Here is a 25,375-nt window from a genome sequence, read left to right as displayed (position 1 = left end):
GTGCTTTGTCTCCTAATCCACCCACACTTGGTGGGTGCCCTGGTGCATTATGGGTACCCCCAACCCCCCCCTCCACACACACACTGCGTTAACATTTCACTACAGATTAACTGTGCCGTGTGGTGATGAAATCCAACTGCGTCCAACTCTCCTCTCGTCACCATGACCACACTGTGCACCCATTGGAGTTTTACCGCATCCTGCAACCCGCCTCAGACTCTAACTGACTCTTTCCAAGCCTGCTGACACACACAAAGAACACAGCCTATCCGAGCCTCATCCTGAATTGTATTCATATATTTAACGTACAAATAAGGTTGACTTGCAAGTTGTTGACACACTTTTATCGAATCGGTGCTTGAAATTATTCTGTGTTTTTTGATGCCCCTGCTGGGATCAAAGTTCATCAAAATGTCAGCATTGTTGTCAAGCGAATCCTGTGTATGTGATTTTCTTTGTCTTCGTTTCGTCAACCTGATGGAAGTGGAAGTGGAGAAACATAAACAGTGACACCCCATGGGAGGCTAGGGGGCTCCATTGTTTTAGTTTCTTAGATAAAGACCCCACAGTTCATTACATTCCTCCAACAATCCATTTTAATGTATGAATACATTTGTCATTCCATTACAGGACATGTCTTGAGATTACCTTGTGGGCAGAGATGATGACAGACTTTGGCTAAAAATAGATAAGATGTCACTGAATTTTGAATTTATAGCCAGTGCGAAACCGAGGCCTGAGTAAAACAAATTTAGAATAAAGACGAGGCGAAAGACTTCAAGTTACACCGTGCAATGTTTCCGAATATCTTTTGATATATATAGGATAATGTTAAACGCAGAATGGCATTGATCAAAATCAAACCAAGCCAGGCGTTATTTGCACCTAGAGACGAAGAGGGGGGAGTGTTGGTTCCAGAAGACAGTCGGACTGAGCTGCACGGACACAGAGAGGTCAAGCACCAAGGACCATTGCTATTGGTCACCACTGATGACGATGTCACTAATTCCTGCCTAACCAGTACTATGTTTATACATGATCCTGTTTCCTTATCTGTGCACCATATACTGAGGAATTTGTTTTTATTACTGTTATAACTGTTCTTGTTATTCGCCGAACGATTACCCGTGCCAATGTGAATCACCTGTGCCATAAGTCCATGCATGACGATGCACCTCCCAACCGAAAAAGACGAGATCCGATCTCGGTCCGGACTCTGCAAGTTCCGTCTCTGGTGCTGTTTTTATTTTTTATTTGAATGATTACTTACGATGGCGTTCTGTTGTTTGGTTGTTGTTTTTTGAATCGTTGGATGGTAAAGGTGTTTTGTCGAGGGCACTGAGACTGGTGGTCTGTGACTGTGTGTGTTTGTAGATCCTTGTTGTGTTGGACAGTGAACCTGTTGAATCTGTATGTGGCTGCTTGTTTCTTGCAACAAGAAGAAGAGTAAAAGATAAAAAAAAGTTGGAAAAAATTACATGGAATGGTCTGTTTCTTTTGTTTGCCTTTTCAAAATGCCACACTTTGCTGCCTTGAGCAAGTTTTTATCTTGTACAACTTGATGAATCATGAATTATTAGTAATAATACGATAATGCAATAATACGATAATAATAATAAGCATAATAAGTATTAATAATATATGAACAATAATCATTATAAGATTGTGTGAGTGTGTGTGTGTGTGTGTGCGTGTGTGCGTGTGTGTTTGTGTGTGTTGTGCGTGTGTTTGTAATGTGGGATTTGTGCGAACAAAATCATATGACAACAATAAATAACAAGAGTAACAACGTACAATAAAACTGCAATTAAATAATTTTCCGTAGTCTTTTATCTGGATGGACTGAAAGGGAGGGCGGACAGAACGAGCGTATAGGTCAGCTTCAGGTGGCGTTTACAACCAACGTCCAAACCGTGGAACTGCATTGAGCATGCGCACGCCCGTTTGTGGGCGCTGGACAAAGTCTCGCGCAATTTGCTGAGCCCAACTGTAAAGCTCTCTAGCAACGGTGTAGCTTATCACCGCAAACAACGGGACGTCGTCACACCTCAGTGAGTAACACCGCCTATCAAAATAGTTATAAATGTCTCTCTCTGCTTTAAAACGTCAGCCCTAAAATCTCCTATTTTTTTTTTACAATGCATATTTAGGTAAATACCACATCATGTGGATGACAACGCAGTCGTAATTTGAGTGGGGTTGTGCGTGTGTGTTGTCGACAGGCCTCCAGAGGGGGGTAACGTTAGACTAGACACTATGGGGCTTCAATGGTAACGGCTTATGTGGGGAAAAGGGGAGAGACCGTTGCCGTTCACTCGCAAGACCTGCTCTTTTCTGCGATAAACGGCAGTGCTGCTCCCTCTCCCCCGCCATAGGTCCCTGGCTCGGTGTGACGGTGGTCCGCGCTAGCTGGTGTTAGCTAGGTAGCGGCTAGCCCGGTCCATGGCAGCTCTGGAGGCATGTGTCAGTGCTGTCACAACCCCCCGATCGACCCGAGCGGCGGGCCATATGGCTGATCACAGGCAGGGTGCTTTGATGGACACAGTAGAGGATGTGCAGCTGAACGATATGGCGTTTAAAATGAATCGATGTGCAGTCTGGAGATTTTTTTTTAAATCAAATTGACGTCATTTTATTTTATTTCACTTATATTTTCATGATCCTGTGAATTAGAGCTTTGGGGCAAACCAAACCCTCTTATAATGGCAAACCAAACCCTCTTATTATGTTGTGTGTTTAAGGAGAACAGACAAGCTTTTAAAGGAACTGAACTGTGTTAGTGATGTGATCCGAATATTGCAACCTCACTACATCACTGCACTGTGGAAAGGGTCCCTATACATTGTAACTTATTGTGCTGATAATGCATAGTCAGTTAGTAGGTAAATAAGTCATGATTTCTGTGATGATTCTGTGTATGAGACAATCAACAAATATATTAAAAAATGTATACGTACATTTACCGGTATACATGTTTTTAGACTAGGGCTTGTACATCAGAATGCAGCATGGGATTTTTTTTTGCAAGCAACACTCTGACACTGACAGACTTGCCAACAACTACAGCCGCATTGGATAATTAATTACCTGCTGGTGTTGGCATACATCTTTTTATAGAAAAACGTTGCAGGAGCCTCCATCGGATTGGGCCGTTTTAACCTATCCCAGGCATTCAGTAGGGTACAATTACAGCCTTTTCAGGTGTGGTGTATATTACCAACGACATGAATTGTCTGTATGAACTCGTTAGCTTCTCAGGCGGCCTTGTAGAGTACAATTAGTTACAACACACTGAACCTAAAGGAAGGGATTAGCCTAGATATAGCGTAATGAGCTGGCAAGAGGAGCATCCCGACTGGCATTAACTCCCGCCCCAATAACCGTCAATCATAGCCTTCTGAAGTGCGTTTTAGCAAGACACTCAATCATGAATTGCATGCAGCTAATTGGCCGAATACTAATTGGTGTTGGGGTCCAGAATTAATGCTTGACTATGAAAACTGTTTATCCTGACTTACTGTAGAATAGACCATAATCTTTTGGTTTGTGTCTTTAGGTCTCTGTATCAGGTGGACCAGCAAAGGATCGGCTCTTGACCGATTTCTCCTACGATTACTTCGCAGGTGATATACGTATGATTTAGTTATTACCAAAAATACCAAACAAATGTGTGTCTGTGTAATACATTGTGAGTGGATTTCTGTTTTGGTTAGATTAGCAAATAGTGAAAACAATTTTAATGATAATGTTGAAATGTAAATAATTAAACATTAATTACAGGTTCAACAATGCTTTTAGCTCTCTTTATAAGGCCCAAATGAATATGAGTGCATTCTGAATTCAGCAAATGGAGAGTTAGCTTAACAAATTGAGAGGAGAGGCTGGCAATGATGTTATGTGATGACATTGAACACATACTGAATTTGGGTTACTTACAATATGTCGTTGTTAATTTAGTAATCTAGACCAAATATCATTATCGTTATTATCCTAATTGTGGTTATTATTATTAATATATTGTTCCCATTTGTCTGACCATGCAGGAGTATGGCAGTGAATGTCCACTCGACTTCTATGACGATAGAAAACATGAGTCGCCATGATATGCTGGCCTGGGTCAATGATTCTCTTCAACTCACTTATACCAAAATTGAACAGCTAGGTTCAGGTAAACTACACACAAAATGTTATCAAGTCTAGATATATTATGTTGGTGTTATCCGTTTTTTTTATTAATTGTATTTTCTGCAGGTGCTGCGTATTGCCAGTTTATGGATATTCTGTTTCCTGGGTGCCTGTTGTTAAAAAAAATCAAGTTCAACGCTCGGCTGGAACATGAGTCCATCCAAAACTTCAAGGTCTTGCAGGCTGCATTCAAAAGAATGAATGTGGATAAGGTGTGTATGTTTGCACACACCCAAACAGTAGCATTTTAAGCCGTTTACCTGTAAGCCTCTTTTTTTGTATCCCTTTATTTTACACAAAATGTAGTAGTGAGGTAGCCTGGTTTTGCCCGCCCAGGTACTTCCGATAAATTTTCATTTCCCTTCAGTACTACGTCTGGGTTTGAGGTATATTCGCTGGTTTTCTACAGCCAAATTTTGCAGGTCGAATCAGCGAACAGAGGGAGTGGCTAAGAACAATGACGTTGAGGTAGTGCGATAGTTTGAGTTGTAGTCAAATGTTAGCCATTGGTTATTGTTGATCCAGAGTGGCACTGGGCTGATCCAATAGTTTTAAACTCCAACAGACACCTGCCTTCAAGTGAGTTAACGTTAGTCAATTGAGTGGGTCCAGACTCTCTGTGCAAATGAAATGAAGTACAAGAGTCTGGTAGGACCAGGCTAGTAATGAACTTTAACTTTAATTTAAGTAAGACATAATTATCTTACCAACTAACCCTAACCCTTACCTAAAATTAGACCACGATTTAATGCTAAGGTAGAAAGTTTACATTACTTAAGCTTACATGACTTGCGACAATTCGATAAGAATGAAACTACATACCAGGAATAAACTTCAGCGAATTTAACATGAATAAAAAGTTATTTCCATTACATTGTCTGTGAACATGAATTCTGCCTGAGTCACGTCAGATAGACTTTGACCAGCAATATTGCTGGTCAAACTCCCCAGCTGACAACAAATCCCATGCTATTTCACAAAGTCATTAAAATGCGTCTTTTGTTATTGTTTTGATTGAGGGACCCCTAGTGGCAGAAATTACATACATACATGTACATACATTAAAGATTATAAAATGGTTGTTAAATGACCCGCCAGTTACAATCCCTGATTCATTATGTGTATGCATACTTATTAATGATTAAGCTGTACATTCCTCAGATTTTCGTGAGCGATTTGTAGGAAATCGGTTCCAAGAGATTAATGGTTAACCAAAGACCTTCTTGTGATCACAAGCCCTAACCCCCGAGGCGATCGCTGTCATGCCGTTCCGCATTATCAATGCTGTTCTTTCATTCTTTCAAGTGTGGCAAAATAGTTCTGCAATTGTACCCCATTGACAGACACAGATGCTGGTATTGACCATCCATCTGATTCCATGGTGAATTGGGTTATATGCATCAGAGAGCACCAGCACAATCAAATACAAGATGAAAACAATCAAATTATTGATATTCATACATGCATGAAAAGGGAAATTGTTAGACCACAATGCTTGGTGATACCAAAAACCTCTAAATTTGTCTTGAACCATGCTCCTGATCCTCATATACCACCAGATCATCCCTGTGGAGAGGCTTGTGAAGGGCAAGTTCCAGGACAACTTTGAATTTGTCCAGTGGTTCAAGAAGTTCTTTGACGCAAACTACGATGGCAAGGACTACGACCCCCTGCAGATTCGGCAGGGCCACGATGCCACGCCCCCACCCAATCAAGGTTGGTGCAATGCCTGCCATGCCGGATGTTCTTTTTTTATGTACTCCCATTGTGACGGGAAAAAACCCATTCCACCGCTCTCATTTCAACATGCAACCATGTCCACCCGTGCTCCTAACCCCCCCACCCTTCTCCTAACCCCAGGCGACATCTTTTCCCAAAAACCCAAACGAACCACTCGGCCAGGTAGCTGTTCACTCCGTCTTTGTGTGTGTGTGTGTGTGTGTGTGTGTGTGTGTTGGTCAAATCTTTTCTCACCGTCTCGCTCTCTTTCTCACCCTGATCCCGGTTTTGCATGCCAACCCTTTACACATGCAATACGCGATAGTCCCATATATACTTTATGTGCCGGTAATCACGGGCACATGACATATATGTGGGAGCTGGTGTCGAAATGCCTTCAAATCTGTTCCGGCAATTTCCCTGCAACAAATAAAAATGTCTACCCTTCACAAAACGCTTTCCCAAAAGTGAATTCAACAATGGATTTAATTGAAATGATTGAGCTTAATGTGAATTATTAATCTAAAAACAGTCTGAAATAATTATGTTGTACACCTTCTCTTATCACACCCTGCTAGACATTAAAGGGATACTTCACTGGTGGAGATTTGAAGGTTAATGAAGTAAATAATCATATGTATTATAAATGTGCAAAAGAAAAATTAATTGGTTTATCCTAGCCTGAGAAAAGGCAGAAAGTGTCTCTCTGGCTCAAAAGTAAGAAATCCTCCAACTCCCAAAGTGCATTACGCTCGCTGCACCGCCCGCCTGTTTCCGTTTGGAGGGGGAAGGACCCATGGTCCTAGCGCGAGTGTTAGCGCGAGCAAACTTTGTGTAAACATATCCCCGTGATACGTTGACTAGTTAAGACTTCTGCCCTCGTTTTTTCAAACACATCATTTGTATATTACTGTACAGCATAAAAACATTTGCTAATTACAGTAGCTCAGCATATCAAGTATTTTTACTCAACCTTTTCTCCCCAGTTGAAATAAGTGTTTGTCTTATACAGTAGGCCTACTTTAGTATAACAGCACTTTGGTTAGTAAACAAATCACAACAACCAACATGAATTTGAAGTTTTATTCATGAAAAAATATGAACTATTTACCAAAATAAAACGTGTAGTGTGCGTTTGCTAGAGTCAAAATTGTCACAGCTCATCTTAAGCATCTACTGTCTCCTGGTAGCCACGGTACTGCCCATCTTGTGCTGGGTAATTAGCTCTGATGGCCTGGACAACACAGGAAGCCGATACTGTCTAAGAAAGAAAGAGAACAACATTAGCAAAGCAAAATAAATTATGCCTTGAGTAGCCTATACAGCATTACACAGACTTCAAGCTAACGTAACGTAGCCTATGATCTGCCAATAAGATTGGCTACTTTCGGATAACTACATTGTCACGTTCCCCGGGACTCAAAATTATTGTAGCCACTGTGTTGGTAAAAAAAACAAACACTTACTCTATGCTCAGACGTCTGTTTCTCCCGGCGGGCTTTGAATGAGGTTTCCAGTACACTTTCTGGGTCCGGAAACATGTATCCAATACCCAACTGTTCAGATGAGGCGTAAAGCCTGGGGTGCGAAACTCGGGTGATCGACAACACACGCGTCCGTGTCATCCTCTGATTCCGTGATTTCGTCCGGAAGAAATTGGCACCGCTGGAATTCTCGGCAGCAGACAGACTCTTGTTCTGTGTCCATTGGCGCACAGTGAGAGCTGCAGGCACCACCAATCCGCCCCAGCTCGAGCCATTGCGGGCTCCTCGTCTGCGGCAGGCAGGTCGTCTGTCTCGGCTGTAGCGGCGGCAGCTTCAGCCGCCTCCTGTTTCTCCATAGCCCTCAGCTGCTCGTCGCTATTTTGTGGCTCATAAAGGTAGCCACGAACATCCGTTTCTACCATAACTTCTTCAAAATCCCAATCCTCCATATTGTGTCCGTCTGCGTATTCAGTACCTTCGGCCGTGTTTTCTGCAGGTGAAGTCTAATGCACTGGCGCTGATCTGTGATAGGTCTGTTAGTGCATTAGGTCCCACCCCCTATGGGCGGGTTTGAAAGGGTGGGACTAGTGCTTGTAGTCTCAATAAAAAATCCCCCCTCTTGTATTTCCTTCTGGCAATGACGCAAAATGACGATTTTTGCATCATTGCCAGAAGGAAGTGTAAGAGGTAAATACGGATTTCTCCCGTCTCAGGGGAAAATGAGATAGTGTTGCATGACCATTCAAAAATATGACTTGGTTTCTAACAATGCAAAGCTGAATGTAAATGGTTGGAGTGTTCCTTTAAGATGCCTTGGTGCTGTGACTGAAAATGGAAACACAAATAATTGTCTTTGCACGGAAAACCAATGCACGAGGACGCATACAGATAAGGTCTGGGGCTTGGTGATCGGATCACAATCCATCAACAATCTGATCCATAACTCACCACTTAATTAAAACCATGTCTCGTGCTCTGAATGAAAATGTAATGAAAGGAAGATTGCCATAACGCAGACTAGCATGTAATCATGAGTTGCGTTGAGTGCTCTTCTCCACACCATAGTAAAGTTAGCTTCATATTTGTGATTGAATTCACATAGCAATGGACATTCTGTGTGAAAATAGTCAAATGAATATTTGATTAAACTAACCTAACCTCGACCCATTCGCTATTATTCCTCTTGACACATACTTTGCATTCAAGTTTCAGGTCTGGGCGAAAGACTATTATATTATTTGTAGCTATCGACTTGAAATGACATCCAGTTAGTGACCACTGATTTCGTCCATACTGTTAGAATGATTTGATAAGAATCGAGAGTCTTACTTGATTATGTTTTTTCCCCCACCTCCAGAGAGGGGCTAATGTGTGATTTTTGACTTGGCTTGGTTTTGATTGCAATAAAATGTTTTTGAAAGTCAGAAAAACAGATTTAATGTGGCAGTGAACCCATAACCTAATTTGGATCTTCAATGTACTCATCTTTGCCATCTTGCCAAAAATAATAGCCAAACCTTGGCGTAACACCCTTCCTTTCTAGAATTTTTTTTTTTTTTTTGTAGTGTTCGGATGAAAACAGGGGGTTCACTTGCACATTAAAGAGATTAGAGTAGACTGATTAAAAGAGATTGCTGGCTTCGATATGCCAGCATGAAAGCACTGGCAACAATAGCTCCTGAAGTATTCAGATTATCCAGAAGCCTTGAACATCAGATAACTGTGTGTGTGAACATTTCCCCCAGGCCCAATGAGAACGTCTCCCCCCGTGCCCAAGACAGTCCCGCCCCCCCAGAGGCAGATCAACGCAGTGTCCGCTCCCCGCAGGAGCGCCCATCCCGTACGCAACGGAGGGGAAGCAGAGCTGGTGGAGCTGAACCAGCAGGTACTGTGCTTCCGCCGTGTCCTTTTCATGCAAGTTAAACTGAAAGGACGACCCGATGCATCACCCCAACAGCCATCCTCCAAATGCTTTCTTCTGTTGTATTCCCTGCACCTTGGTTCCTGGTGTGCGTCTGCCGTCTCACTCCCTGTCGGCCATGGTAGCTGCTGGACCTGAAGGTGACCGTAGACGGCCTGGAGAAGGAGAGGGACTTCTACTTTGGCAAGCTGCGAGACATCGAGCTCATCTGCCAGGAGAACGACAGCGAAAACAGCCCCACCCTCAGCAAAATTATGGATGTACTCTACGCCACAGAGGTAAAACGAACCAAACACCCAAAACATCAACAATCTGTGTCTCGGATGGACAATGTACCTTCCAAACAACCGACTTCAATTGTGAATTATTTATAAATCACTATAGTCATGCTCAGTTCAAGTTTGCTAAACCATCTGTGAGATGGCTCCCTTGTTGATATGCGGTAGGTTGGCCACAGGCTTGCATTGATCCCAGCTTTTCTTTCCTTACACACACTTCAGGACGGCTTTGCTCCGCCGGAGGACGAGGAAAATGAGGGTGCACACGGAGACAACGAGGACTTCTGAACGCACCCACATCAGCAGCCTGTTTGCATCCCGAGTCAGACCCCCTCATCATCCGACCCACGCTCATGACTATCATAACACCCCTCCCAGCCCACTCTTGTTTCTATTTTAAGGCCTCATCTCCCTCCTCCTTCAGTCTATGATCGCTCTTTGATACTCTCTACACTCCCCACAGTTGTCCATATGCACTGCATTCTGACTCGCTGAAAAACACTAAATCTAGACCTGTCTCTAGGATAAAAGGGGACTTGGTGACTTTGGCGGCCTGTTTCCAGGCGAACCTCACATGCTCTATGTCCATTTCGAGGGTGGGACTGCTCGCACTGCTAGTTTAGCCTCCAGTGGGGGTGCTACACTACGGTGCATGCTGGCCTGCTTTTGTCTCTTTATTTAGGTCGATGTTGCTGAGCTTACAGGGTCCTGGCATTGGTAACACGTTTCCAGCAGTGCTTTCTATTCACCAACGTGTCACTTGCCTCCACCAGATACTGTAATTCATACATTGGAGCTGATTCTCTATATTTTTGGTCACCCGTTGATTATACGATTATTGCCATCACCATACAAGGGATGTTTTTTCTGGAAGGTGGCCCAGCACTGGTTGTCCTGCTACTACAACTTGCGCTCTAACATATCACTTGACACTATTTTACACATGTTCATATCCTAAAGAAATTCTGGCAAAGGTAAAGAGTCGACACTGAGTGATGATTATCCAAGCACCATGATTATCTTTAAATTAACTATTATTATTTATTGAGCCCTCCTGGATAATGATTAATTACTTTTTATTTATATTTATATGAAGAAGAAGGAAAAACATATTTACGTTTTTATTTATTCATGTTTTTGTAAACTGCCCTTAACAGTTTCCTTTTCGGAAAAAAACAGTACAAGTACTGACATGTAAATGTGGTTCTGGAGGGAGACATGGTGTTGCACAAACTGTAGCAGAGCAGAAAAAGGCGGTCCATGATGTCAACATTAAGTGACTGGCTGGCTGCTGCCACAGGAATACACAAAAAAAACGCTATTTTATATTTTTTAGATTGATTTTGAATCTGCATTTTGTTTGATTTGCATTAAATGGCTTAAAGGCTATGTCTGATACATCTTATGTGAAACATATTTTTTTAGAGGCGACCAGATCTTAATGTCGAGCTTTGTACCGATATGAATTAACAAATGTTTTTTGAAAACATGGCATTAAATAATTATTACTACTAATACAGTACTAATGTTTGACAATGCTATTTATGTTAAACGATTTTAGCTGCTATCTCTTTTTGGTTGGGGTATTGAGTTTTGGGCTTGAGTTTTGATACGTTGATCTGCGTTAAACCACATTGGCTGCCTGTAACTTAGTTGGTGTGGTTTGTTCTGATTGACAGCCAGACTGAGTGTTCTGGTTGATTGACATGATTTGGGCCAGTTGAGAGAACAGGACAACATCCTTCCCTCACTCACTAACTCTCTTTTGCTGTTTGTTACCATGATAGCCATGTGATCAACTTGCATCATTTGTATTTATTGGAGAAATACAATAAAAGTCTGAGGTTCCCAAGCCCAATAGGACCAAAGGCTGTGGTGTCTCTTTTTCGATTGAAACAATGCACAGTTATTACATTTCAAACACTATCAGCCATATTTGCTTGTATGATTTGTTCCTTATGATTAAAGCTAATATAACAGGCTCTATTTGGCCTAATTGTATCTGGAACACGTGACTCAATTCAACAGCCAATACAAGAAGTGGCCAACATTTTAACATCTAGTGCCTACTAAAAACGAATCAGATCACATCTTTGGTTTCATCTAATGAATGAGTTGAGGTCAATACATTGCTTTGAAGACTTGTTAAACAAATAACGAGCATTGTAACCACATCAGGCCCTTTCTTGACGGGTTTCATGATCAGTTTGACGTCATGTCGACAAGGAGACGTGGCAGGGGAGCGATTTAAATCGTCCACCCAATGCCCGAACGCCCATTATTTCTCACTAGGTAGAAACAGACAGGAAGCCACGGAGGAATCGCTCACGAACATCCCGTTGACCCAGAACCATGGCTTCGAATAATGGCACAGTTGGCAAGTGGGAAGTGGTGAAGAAAGGAAAGAAAAACCCAAATTCGGGAGGAAAACCGGGTGATAAAAAATCCGGCGGTGGGGAGAGGAAAGTGTTGACCGAATCTAACCTATTCACTCGACGTAAGTGGACACGGCCCAGCAGACAGTTAATTTGTGACCCACTTAATCCGTTCTTAGCGCTACATTGTCGTTTCGGACAACCGAGGGACGGGCAAAGCTCGTTTAACTCAACCGAACCGACGGTCGTTGTTCAGAGTGCGAGCCTTCCTTATTGGAACCGAAAAGCGCAAACCCAACTGTCAAGCTGGCTAGCCTAGCTTAGCACGCTAGCGTAGCGCTCTTGAATGAGCTCTGCTGTCTGACGTGCCTGTCTTCTTCTGGCCGAGCTTTTCATTCACAACCTTAAAGATCGGAATCCTATGACATTGGTAATAAGTCGTTAATACAAATGTATCATCACGTCTAACGCTTATGGTCGGTATATCGTTGTGGTTAGCTATTGTTCAGCAACTATCTGTCGGTCTGTCCAAGCCTCGTCAGATGTAACCGTAAGATACAACGTCATCGCGGCGAGTAATTCTCTACATTTCGGGAATCATGCTAACATACTTGTAACGAAATGGTATATCCCTGTCTCTGCAATCTCTTGGTTTTATAATAATTTTGTATATATGTTTATATGTGTGTTTTTGATATAAGTGGTGCCTTTGCAACTCTAATGGCTGTTGATCCATTTTATGGCAGCTGTCACTGGTGCTGAGTCTGCGTTTTGATATCATGATAATCCCCAGAAAATGAATGTTGGTTAAACGTTCATCCTCAACAGATGCTAAATATATAGCTAGGTAGCATGCCTAATGTATGACTATGAGCTAACTGGAATGTCTTCCTTTTACTAAATTCATGCATTTATTTATCTATTTTGGAAGGTCAGTATGTAAAAGCACACATTCATTTATGCCATGTCCGATATTGTTCTTTAATGGCCTCTACGCGAAAACATCAACGTCATCAAAGGGAGGGTATTGTAGAGAGGATGAACATGCATGCATTTCCAATTTGCATAGAAAGTTATGCAAACCTCGACCATACCACGTGTAAAGATAGCATGTCACTTTTGATATGGATCACGACACTAGACCGCTTGTTGTTTGCTCGCTTCTGCTATCGGTGATTACGTAAGGACAAAGTCTGAATTTAAAAAATAGCAACAGTCAGTGTCAGTGCCATCATGCATGAATACTTTTATAATGTTATCAAAATGCTAAATATAAATTTGGGCTTCCTCTGGTTTGTAGTGTGTATTCCTTTGCATCCACCCTTGCATGGCCCGTCAGCCTGACTGATGTAATGATTTTACGATAAGGTCATAACATTTTACCTAAAAAAAAAATCAAAAACAAAAAACATGCTGACTGCAGTTTACAAAACAATAATCACGTAGGGTGAAGAGTGTAGCATACTGCCATAGTTTTCAAACTCATGCCTTCTTTATCATCTGGTTCATTTGTTGTGGATTGTATCTTCTTCTCTGAGGTACCACTGCTATAGTTTCACATACACATACTCCACTGTATAGCAACAACACTGTAGAATTATCCTTAAGCAACTGGTTGCACCTGTCAGTGTGCAGGAGCAGGTGTACTCGAACACAGTGAGGTTGTTGACATTATAAATAGAGTTGAATCTGCTTCAGAAGCTCAAACTCCTGCAGGCTTTTCCATGTTTTGGCAGTTCTTAAAACGCTACTGTTGGTTAACTGTTGTCATGTGTAAATTGTAAAAGAGTGCTTAGGGGAGCTCGAGGGTTGTGGGAGTTGCAGTCTGAAAGACTCATGATCAGATTATTCTTTATTCCATCAGTGCACGACTGCATTGCTCACTAGAGTCCCTAATCGACCGCTGCTTACCGTTGGCTTTACCTTTCAGCGCCCCCGATCATCTCTGAGACCCTGTACGATAACTTTGAGAAGATGGCCAAGAAGCAGAACAAGGAACAGATGCCTCCGCCGACCGCAGAGTCCCAGAACAAGAAGCCTCCCATGAGCAAGCCCAGCAAGAAGGCCAGTCCGCTGAACAGCCCCCGGCCGACCTCTGCCCACAAGAACCTGGAGGCCGCCTTCAAAACGGTGAGTCATGCATTATTGGCGGGATTACTAAGGGGTGAAATTCTCTATAAAACTGATCTAAAATGATCTTTTGCAGAATGTTGCTCTAAATGTAGATGTTGGTTATTCATTTGTACCCAGCCAGAGGGGCCACACTGCCTCATTAAGTATCACATGCCTCTTCAAAGTTCTGCTTCTGCATAATGGCCATCCTGTTTCAGGGCTCATTGTTGACCTTTTTTCACTTAGCTCACCCTGTTATTTGCTCTTGGCCCTTCTTGCTGTCCGTCTCTGCTCCATTAGCTGGATGTCTCGGAGCTGAAACAGCAGCTGGGTCACAGCCAGGCTCTCTTCCCAGAAAGCCCCTCGGTGTGGGTCAAGGACCTGGCTGGATACCTCAACCACAAGCTGAATGTGCCCGAGAGCGAGCCCACCCTCAGCAACTATGCCCATGGTCAGTCTCCCCGAAGTCGTCTTGGGGGAACCTTTTTTTAGATTAAGGGTTAATAACAAAAGCCTTTCCATATCCCGGCATCTAACTACATTATCTTATTACGATCCCAGTTAGAAATATTGTACATTTGGGTTTTTCCCGTGTTCAGAAGTTTTGCCTTAGGTGATTTTTTTTTATAACGCTAATTAACTTTGCTATGTTCCTTTTTCGATTGGCTTGCTTCCACAAACATTGTTCACTTTTCCTGTCTTTGTGTTTTCAGACTACCCATACTGCCTTGCTGGAAAAGAGCTGAAGAGTGTGATGAAGGGCCTCATTGGACGGTGCAGCGAAACCCTGCCAGACTTCTTTGACCACTGTGTTTCCACCATGCTCAGGGAGCTAGACAGACAACCAGGTATAGACTGATGCTCACCTGCAGTCTGACGTGTCTAGTGCTCTAGCGGCCAATCTCACAATGTTTCTCCCATGCGGTTTTCTTCACCTTCTTCCAGATGAGCCTTTGCATGGGTACAGAGTCTGCATCCAGGCAATCCTACAGGACAAGCCAAGAATAGCCACCCAAAGCCTGCCAGAGGTGTGTGTTTTATTTTGTTTGTGTGTGGGAATGTGTTGCTTGGCTTAATTCTGACAATCCCCGTCTACAACCATTTATATAACCTCCGTTACATGGTCAAGTTCCTGGGTAGAGCCTATAATCACAGTGCACTTCTCAAGGGCTCCCCGGGGGGCCATGTTCAGACGGGATTGTGTAATTGTGCCTGCAGTCAGCCCACACACCATCATTTTCCTTTTGTATTTCAAATGTATGATTATCCTCACGCCCTTTTCCCCCCCCCCTCCCTCAGTACCTGGAGTTGCTCCGGTCGGTACAGAATCGCCCGGCCAAGTGTCTGACCATCATGTGGGCTCTGGGCCAGGCGGGCTTCTATGACCTCAGCCAGGGATTGCGAGGTGACTTTCCTCTACCCGCTGCTAAGCTTGCATGCAGACACATACATGTAGCACAGAAGTGGCCTTCTGCCCCCCCCCCCCCCCCCCCCCCCTTATTCAGCTGCGAGTGACTATAGCAGGAGACACAAAAGCTTTGCAACATACAGGTGTGGATATATTAACTGCATACAATTTCTATGCAGGACAATCCTTATTATACATCCAGTTTGGTATCGCACTGCTCTGGGTTGGGTTATGGGTTAAAGAGGCCAGAGGGACTCGAGCCATCTGCAAGCTACAATCAGAGGCTCCGCTACTGCAAGGGGAAATAAATAAATGTATGCTTGCTTTCATGGTCTCGATACAGTCTCCAGCAGGGAGGTGTGTGAATTGTGGTGGCTGATGAATGTTTGATTAGAGGAAATGGGTGTATGTGGCTGCACCGTGCCTCAGGACAAATATCTTGTGCGCACATTGGCACGAGGACGTTCATGTGGCGGTTATTCTTATGTACCGTGTTTGTCACGCTTAGGAAAGATTATTACTCTTGTTGCCTTTTTGTTGAAGAATTGCCTGTTGTTATCATGGGGGCGTGGGTTCTTAAGTGCTGCTTTAATAATGCATGGGGCAGTAACAGGAGGCTGTGGTGGCACACATCCTTCTACACATGTGTCCTTCGTGGTGATAATAACCATGTTATTTGTGTTTCAGTGTGGCTGGGCATTATGCTCCCTGTGCTCGGAGTCAAGTCGCTCTCCTCCTACGCCCTCGCCTATCTGCAGAGACTCCTCATGTAAGTCTGTGTACTGTCTCTGTGTGTCGCCATTAATGCATTCCTGGAAAATACAGTGGTAGTATAACTGAGTTGATAACGGGACGTGGGTCTATTCACTGCTGTGTTTATTGTCTGCAGGCTTCATGCAAACCTCACCAAGGGATTTGGAATCATGGGCCCTAAAGATTTCTTCCCTTTGCTGGACTTCGCCTTCATGCCCAAGAACGCCTTGTCATCGAGGTGGGTACAACACAAACAAATTGGCATCGATGCAAATCTGTGGTTTGATTTGTATTGATGGCCTGAGGTGTGCGTGTCCTTTAGTTTATTTTGCCATTGGTGTTAATGTTATGTCATCATCCTACTCTTGTTCTCCTATCCCAGCCTGCAGGAGCAGCTGCGGCGGCTGTACCCACGCCTCAAGGCGCTGGCCTTCGGCGCCAAGCCAGAGAGCACGCTGCACACGTACCTGCCCTCCTTCCTGTCCAGGGCCACGCCGCACTGCCCCGACGACATGAAGAGAGAGGTAAGGGACTCACTCACTCACTCAGCTACTTGCTAACTTACTTACTTGACAGCAGAACTCCTGTTTAAATGTTTTTTCACACAAAACGGCTTCTATAGTTTTAGAGGTCACTCTGCTAACGTTGGCTACAGCTGATGTCTCTCTCTTTGTCCGTCTGTCTCTCTCCAGCTGCTGAGCAGTATGACGGAGTGCTTGTGCGTGGATGTGCAGTCTCTAGGCGTGTGGAGGCAGCTGTACACCAAACACCTACCCCAGTCCAGGTGAGTCCGATTTGGGTGAATGAAGTGTATAAAAACAGGCTCACACTATGTTGGATTACGTTGAGTCGCATTTTCGTTATTGTTGAGGTATAATAACTAGTGTGTTGTTCTTCTTTCAATCCTTCTGCAGCCTTCTCTTAAACCATTTGCTGAGATCTTGGAAGGCTTTGCCACCAAAGGTAAGTTATTTTTAGTCTAAAGAAAAGCTTCTATTGTTTAGAGAAATGTGTGGTTGGTTAGGGTGTTGACTGATCCCTAATGGCTTACCCTGTTAGCATTAATAATAATTTCCCCTTAAAGAAATTTAGTGCAAGACTTAGCATAAAAGCTAGTGATGAATGTTGTTTAAGTAAACCTCATGGTCAGTGACTACTAGTGTGTTACTATTCAGTGGTATGGTTGTGTACTGTAGTATACTCCATAGTCAGTGATTACAAATGTTTGAATATACTACATAGTCATGGTTGACGGTTGTATAACTGTTCTCCATAGTCAGTGATTCCCAGTGCGTAACTATTCAGTGGTATGGTTGTGTACTGTAGTATACTCCATAGTCAGTGATTACTAAGGTTTGAATATGCTACATAGTCATGGATGACGGTTGTATAACTGTACTCCATAGTCAGTGATTCCCGGTGTGTAACTATTCAGTGGTATGGTTGTGTTGCGTAGCTTCAGAGGAACCTCCAGGAGACCATCCAGTCGTTCCGGGTGACCAACGATGAGATGAGGGACACCATCGAATCCCAGGAGCTCCAGGAGTGCAACGCACTGTGTCAAGTAAGCCTGCTGGAACCAGCTCTCAGTCTCTGATGGGTACTTTTAACGCTTGGGCATTTTTTATATCTGTGGCCTTGGACTGATTTATAAATACAATGCAAGTATTAGCAGTCAGTGTTCAATTGGGGCCAAAGGCAATGGCCGCAGAGTCAAGGTGAAGCCATGTTGGGTTGGATCCCATCGTGTTGTCATCGATTTTAGTCTCCCTAATCAGAATTTAATCCATGTCTAAAGTCGGATGGCAGACTGTCTGGGTCCACTAGTTCAATTTGTCTTTGCTTCATGTTTGTTCTGACCAATCACGTAAGCTGGAGGCAGGGATCGCCAAGCACGTAATTGGCCAGCACAAACTTGGCCAGTGTTGGTAAACTCTTAAAAAAATGGGTTCAAATCCACACGTGTAGACAGACTAATGTAGAAGTAGCCCAGGCTCTGTGCCACCATCCACCTATGAATGCAGCGGGCTGACTGGTGCGTCTCCCGTGTTGTGGCAGAACCTGCAGGTGAAGATGCGTAGCGGTGGGTTCCCCTGGCCCAGGCTGCTCATGGTGCTGCTGGTGTTCGTCGCTGGCTTCATGGCTCAGGACATCCGGTCCCACGGCTCCTTCACAGGTCGGTCTCCTCCGCACTGGGAGCGTCTCCACTAATGCCCATGCACCCTGATCACCAGGCGGCCATCTTGGTTCCCCCCCCGGGGGGGGGGGGGACTGAATGATAAATTAGAACCGAAATGGTGAACAAGGCCCAGAGGGAGACATTTTTCCAATAATTATTTATTAGATGCTGCTTATCAATGCAACATCCCAACATAAACAATCCATCATTGCCTTGACGCATATAGGCATGCACAGCACTATGAAAATGAATGAATGAATGTTGTTGTTTTTTTGTTTTTTTCCAAAGACTCAACGACGGCGCGTTATTTACACAGCTCTGGGGTGGCCGGCGTGTCGCAGCAGGCATGGGGCAAGGTGACCCTCTATACCAAACAGGGCTTCAGGTACACACCGGATATACATTTTTGATATTCATTTTCACTGTTAACCCGACCACAAAGATGCATTACGTAAATTATATTTATCATATATATTGATCCTATTTGATCACGATTAGTACACTGGGATCTGTCTTAATGCCCAACATTTATCAACAAGTTAGTTAATATAAAACAAAAACCCATAAATATCCTCATCATCGTCTTCATCATCATCACAGAACATAATGCATGCATGGCTTGTGTTGATCAGCTGGCTGGAGACGAACATGCCCTTCTACTACTCTGAGAGCGTGCGTGTGCTGGGGCCCCTGATGGAGCAGGGCCTGGAGAAGGCCAAGTCCACCGCGGCCCTCATCGCCGAGAACACCAACCGCCTCCTCCTGTGGGTCGGGGAGAAGGCGCCCCTTCTGCTGGACTGGGTGAGGCCCCCCTCCCGAACGCACGCTCTCGTTCCCCCCTCACCTTTCACCAGGTTTATGGCAATCGATCGCACGGCGCTCGGTCGACCTCTAGCATGTCCGCTGACAGTCTGACGGAAAGGAAAAGGGTCAAAATCGAGTGTTGCCTGCAGAATCTTAAAGCAACGTTAAAGCGAAAAAGAATATGAATATAACTGTTAGAAGTCGAATAGAAATATGCTCAGAAGGCTTTTCTCCTAGCAGAATTATGTCTTTGCTTTTCTACAGAGTGGATTCAGCATGAGTGGCGAGAGTGTCACTCAGCTATCTTATCGGATTGGCTGACGGATGGCTGCCCGGCCGAGGCCAGACTGATAGTCATTGCGAAAACTCAAGGTTGAACACCTGGATGGTCTCACAGGTCTACTGTCCTGTGGCCAGCCGATGGTGCAATGTCAAGGGGCACAGAGCCAAAATGTCGTGTGTTTGTTGGTTCTCCCCCCGGTGCAGGTGATCACCAACACGCCAGACGGCGTGTTCCAGGCACTGGCCTACCTGAAGGAGCTCCTGCTGCTCCTCCATCACGACGTCATCCTACCTGCTCTGGCCTTCGCGGCCCAGCTGCTGCAGCGCATCTGGAGCGGCCTGCGGGACTCCTGCAAGTCAGTAACCCGGAATAAATCAGTTCATATATATGTACACAAAGGTACACACACACGTACACATATGAAGCCACGTAGACAGACAGACAGACCAGCTTCTAAAGCAATCATATATTTTTTCATAGTGCTGTGTGAGAGAGAGAGAGCCCCTTGCATTGTTCAGAAAACCTAAAAAATGTTTGTGGCCACAGACCCTCTCTTGCAGTACTGCCTCTAAACAACGGTAGAAATGTGTGCCGTTTTGTTTACTTTAAGTCCTGTATTTGTGCGTGTGTGTGTATGTGTGTGTGTGTGTCTCCACCCACAGCGGGGAGGTCTCGGTGTCGTGCCTACAGGGCCACGCTTTGTCCTTCACCAACTCCACCTGGCTCCTCCTCCAGCACACCACCTCGGCCATCAAGACCTGGGCCCAGGAGCTGCTGCCGCCTGCATGAGGCAGTCGCTCTGCCCCGCGCACGCATACATAAACACACTCACCCCCCCCCCCCCCCCAACGCTTATGAAGACAAACGAGGCCTGTCATTGGGGCTACGTTATGCGCTCCTGATCTGAGCTGGTTGAACATGGAGGACCCCCCCCCCCCCCCCCCCCCCCCATGTCGGGGTGGAACAGACTTTCACTCTTTAATGACTTCTACTCTCTCCTTTTTTCTAATCCTGCATGCTATTTATAGTTATTTTTTACCAGCTCTTTTCTTAATGTTTCGATGCGGAAGTCAATCCCCCCTCCTACCCATGGATTTTCTACACTTCAATTTCCAGCCCGACCACACTTAACCTTGAGGCAATACATTTACACGGTGAAATTATATTTGTTCTTAGGTTCATTTCTACAAGGAGGAGAAAAAGTATTTATAGATATGGAGCGTGTGATGTGTGATCGGTCGTGTGAGAGAGAACACATTGGAAAATACCATGTCTCCGTCCATCTAAAACATTTCTGTGTATGTATCTGGAGTCAAATGGTTGAGTCCAGAGTTTGGTCCCCTATACTTCATCTTGGATTCATCGATGGTTTTTATGTGTGTGTGTGTGTGTGTGTGTGTGTGTTTGTGTGTGTGTGTGTGTGTATGAGATGTAAAACGACCTTCTCAACCCCCCATTGCATAGACTTCGAAGATGCAGATGATGAAATACTTTATTGAGCCAGAAGGAAGTAAGCGGCTGATTGCTGTTCACTGGACAGATGGTAGGATATTCTTGTGGTTGTACGTTCATTTTCAAACCCTGTCTACCTGTCTTGAGTTGTTCTGTGACCCCTGGGCGAAGTTCAGAAAGGGTAATAGTGTACCATGTCTCTTAACTGAACAACCTGTTTTAAAATGTATAATTAACCCTGTAGCTACTACTGCTAACTTCAATGAAACATAACGTTAGTCCACACCCTTCGCTCACTGGAAGCCAGGCATGAATGAGATCAGAATAGCAGCGACTGTGAATTGTGTTGTCCAAAGTAAAGGCTGATGTTCTCTGTTTGTTTGTGTATAAACATGTGTGTGCATGTGGACATGGGGTAATTCATTTACCACATGTTAACCTCATTCGAAAGTGTTACATTATAATAACAGACTATTCTTCTACCTTGGGCTTTGGTGACATTACAAGAGGTGGTGTCTTGCTGGTAAAACTGAGGGAACTAATTTCGTAACGCTCACCCCGAAGTAGAAAATGGAAGATTAGAAGGACACAGCAATTTATGTTACTTTATAGTGTAAATGATTTATAATAAAGTATTCAAACAAATGTCGTTTGTTTGAATGCAGCGCTTTGTCACAAGGCTCTATCTCGATGCTGATAACTCATCTTAAAATACTTATTTCATGTTAAAGATAAAATCATACTCTGGTATTCATGTGAATCGCTTGAGAGTGGGTTCCGTTAATAAGGACGCTCTGTGACGCCGCTACATGACCGTCCCAAGGGGGGCAGTAGGGATAATGCGATGCAGTGTGCTAAAGGCTACTCCTTCGGGTGAGAAATAACTCAATGTCCAAGTAGGTGTGCCTACAGTTGAGAGCATGAGCTGCATTGCTGGAAAGGGTGTCCAATGGCCATACATGCGTGAGTAGGTATCCTAATGGATGTGATGTGGGGCAATATAGCATTCCTTACTATATGAGGTTCCCTAAAGGGGCCTTTCTGATGAAGTGCCCCCATATTCGCTCCCGAGAAGGTACGACAACGTGTCCTTGCAAAGCAGAGAAAGCAATCCCAATGAAGAAATCCAGAGGAGGTGCCCTGCGGTCTCTCCTAAAGCGGGTGCCGGGAGGACAGTCTGGGGAGCTGGAAAAATACTTTGATCATGTTGAAAGGTTTGTCGTTCTTTGTGTTTTTTTTCATCATTGTTTTATGCCACAAAGCTCGACTTTCCTACTTTTAGCCAGCTAATATTTGTTTTATATATTTGTTGTTTAAATCCCGATATTGGATCGGAGTTGTCAGCGCCCCTTCGATAGCTCAGTTGGTAGAGCGGAGGACTGTAGTGGATACATGGGAATCCTTAGGTCACTGGTTCAATTCCGGTTCGAAGGAGGTTGGTCTTTTTTGCGTTGCGTCTTTTTGAGACCAATTCTTCACACATATTCACATTCACTTCACATTCTTATATGTGGATCGATTTATTTAGAATCCAATTATATGGACTTGAATTAGTTCGATAGTTTACTTAAATGTTAAGCTTGGCTCCAATGCAACGCATGTCTTACACGTTTACCTTACATGTTTTACACCAGTACAGTTGAATACAAGTTTGCAGTCATCTATGCATACATTTCAATTTAGAGACAATATAATTTACGTTTAACTTCCAGACATTTAAGCGCAGGCTACGTTTTGTTGATTTGAGTAGAGTTTTTCTTTAGATCAAGAGCTCGTTGTCAGTGTGGGGGATTAGCTCAGATGGTAGAGCGCTCGCTTAGCATGCGAGAAGTAGCGGGATCGATGCCCGCATCCTCCAGTCTTTTTATTTTCCTATGATTATTTCGAGTCTTTACTTTGAGTTAAATACTATCTTTCAAGTATTTTAGTATTGTGAAATGAAATAACTTGGACTAATCTGACATCTGTTTTCCTTTTCAGGTCCATTGCCAGTATAGTTTTCTATTCCAAATCAATACATTTCAATTTACATTTAGGGCATTTAGCAGACGCTTTTTTCCAAAGCGACTTACAATAAGTGCATTTGTTACAATAAGTACATTTGTCATAACAAGTGAAACAATATATCGCTGTCGGTACAGTAAAGACGTTCATAGAACCAAGTGCAAGTATTACAATCGCTAGGCTAACCCATTCCCCGTATAAAGCAGCGATAGCAGCTACTGTAGATGCTACACAATTAAGTACCTTGAATAAGTGTAATGTACAAGTGCCAGGACGTACAACATTCAATGGTGACTGTGCATTGGTTTCTATGCAGAGTCGAGATGAACTCTGAACAGGTGAGTTTTGTGTCTTTTGCGGAAGCTGGTGAGCGACTCTGCGGTCCTGACTTCGGTAGGGAGCTCGTTCCACCGCTGAGGTCCCAAAACAGAGAAAAGTTGTGACTTTGCTGATCGACCTTTGCTTGCTCTTAGCGATGCCGGTACCAGACGTCCAGCTGAGGTAGTTGAACGGAGGGATCGAGCTGGGGTGTGTGGCTTTACTAATGCTTGGAGGTAGGCAGGGGCAGTTCCATCGACTGCCTTGTATGCCAGTACCATCATCTTGAATCTGATGCGAGCTATTACAGGGAGCCAGTGGAGGTCTCGGAAGAGGGGGGTTACATGTGAGAACTTTGGTAGGTTGAACACGAGGCAACAATACTCTTCAACCCACGTCTCCCGCTCTTTCTGAACCCTTTAAAACTTGTCAACACTCGGATGGTCGGTGTTTAGGGCTAATATAATTTATTTTCTGCCGATTTGACCCCCTCTGTAACCTGGGCGGGGTCACATAGATTACTGCCATTATTTAGCAGGTGCTATTTTTCAATAGCACCTGCTACCGAACAACACCTAGATAGATTCTTTATTGTCCTTTAAGGAAATTTGTTGCCACAGTCTGTACAGCGCCTACATACCCTTATCAAAACACATGGCAACATTACTACCAAGAAAAGGCACATTAAAACAACGGTAATGAAAATCAACGTTACCGTTTGCAAGCTATCGGCAATGTCAACACCAACGAAAATCCCCGAAACAACGTGATTGGTTAAAAGTAAGCCCCAGATAAGAAACGTGATTGGCTAATGTTGGGCTTACTTTGGCGGAACTGGCAGAACACAGTAGTCTTTTGAGAAGTAGCGGGATCGATGCCCGCAACCTCCCGTCTTTTCATTTTCCTATGATTATTTCGAGTCTTTACTTTGAGTTAAAAAATATCTTTGATCCATCGTAGAAACAACGGCAACATTATGGTAAGTATAACACAGCGAAATGCTCACAAACAAGGAAAACAACGTCTGTGGGCGATATGGAAGAAGACGCAGTCGAACTTGTTGCATATTTATTATGTTAATGGTACCGTTCTTATATCAACAAAGTTGGATATACAATTTTTTTTCCAATAATAGCAGGATAAAATCCCATTTGAGTAGAGTTTTTCCTAAATCAAGAGCTCACCGTCGGCGTGGGGGATTAGCTCAGATGGTAGAGCGCTCGCTTAGCATGCGAGAAGTAGCGGGATCGATGCCCGCATCCTCCAGTCTTTTTATTTTCCTATGATTATTTCGAGTCTTTACTTTGAGTTAAATACTATCTTTGAAGTATTTTAGTATTGTGAAATGAAATAACTTGGACTAAGCTGACATGTTTTCCTTTTCAGGTCCGTTGCCAGTATAGTTTTCTATTCCGAATCAATACTCTTGAACCCACGTCTCCCGCTCTTTCTGAACCCTTTAAAACTTGTCAACACTCGGATGGTCGGTGTTTAGGGCTAATATAATTTATTTTCTGCCGATTTGCCCCCCTCTGTAACCTTGGTGGGGTCACATAGATTACTGTCATTATTTAGCAGGCGCTATTGCTATAGCTATCGGCAATGTCAACACCAACGGATGTAGCAGAATTGTTTCTGCTACAGATAAATCCCGAAACAACGTGATTGGTTAAAAGTAAGCCCCAGTTAAGAAACGTGATTGGCTAATGTTGGGCTTACTTTGGCGGAACTGGCAGAACACAGTAGTCTTTTGAGAAGTAGGGGGATCGATGCCCGCAACCTCCAGTCTTTATTTTCCTATGATTATTTCGAGTCTTTACTTTGAGTTAAAAAATATATTTGATCCATCGTAGAAACAACAGCAACATTATGGTAAGTATAACAGAGAGCGAAATGCTCACAAACAAGGAAAACAACGTCTGTGGGCGATATGGCAGAAGATACAGTCGAACATGTTGCATATTTATTATGTCAATGGTACCGTTTTTATGTTAACAAAGTTGGATATACAATTTTTTTTCCAATAATAGCAGGATAAAATCCCACAAAAGAAATAGCAAAACATTTTTTGCTGCTGGATTTCTCCCAGAATGGTTTCCT

The 25,375-nt window shown here is 43.7% G+C and overlaps 2 protein-coding genes across 2 annotated transcripts; both read left to right on the top strand.

Annotated features, from left to right (window-relative positions):
* The first annotated feature begins 1,984 nt into the window (after positions 1-1,984).
* On the top strand, positions 1,985-11,385 carry LOC307088000 (microtubule-associated protein RP/EB family member 3-like). Its single transcript, XM_079753744.1, has 8 exons — positions 1,985-2,051; positions 3,557-3,623; positions 4,044-4,168; positions 4,252-4,397; positions 5,745-5,901; positions 9,134-9,273; positions 9,435-9,587; positions 9,810-11,385. Exons 3-8 carry the CDS (start codon positions 4,048-4,050, stop codon positions 9,873-9,875), a joined length of 783 nt encoding a protein of 260 aa, XP_079609870.1. The 5' UTR covers positions 1,985-2,051; positions 3,557-3,623; positions 4,044-4,047; the 3' UTR covers positions 9,876-11,385.
* Positions 11,386-11,886: 501 nt separating this feature from the next.
* tmem214 (transmembrane protein 214) lies at positions 11,887-21,588 on the top strand. Its single transcript, XM_079754120.1, has 17 exons — positions 11,887-12,084; positions 13,893-14,092; positions 14,375-14,525; positions 14,788-14,922; positions 15,020-15,102; positions 15,374-15,479; positions 16,170-16,251; positions 16,372-16,473; positions 16,618-16,759; positions 16,928-17,019; positions 17,150-17,198; positions 17,692-17,799; positions 18,294-18,411; positions 18,703-18,799; positions 19,047-19,215; positions 19,705-19,856; positions 20,164-21,588. Exons 1-17 carry the CDS (start codon positions 11,940-11,942, stop codon positions 20,288-20,290), a joined length of 2,058 nt encoding a protein of 685 aa, XP_079610246.1. The 5' UTR covers positions 11,887-11,939; the 3' UTR covers positions 20,291-21,588.
* Positions 21,589-25,375: the final 3,787 nt, after the last annotated feature.

This window comes from Pollachius pollachius (assembly GCF_949987615.1).
Source record: "Pollachius pollachius genome assembly, chromosome: 16".
NCBI lineage: Eukaryota > Metazoa > Chordata > Actinopteri > Gadiformes > Gadidae > Pollachius > Pollachius pollachius.
The sequence above is the reverse complement of the archived record's forward strand: the minus strand, read 5'-3'. Positions and strand labels throughout refer to the sequence as shown.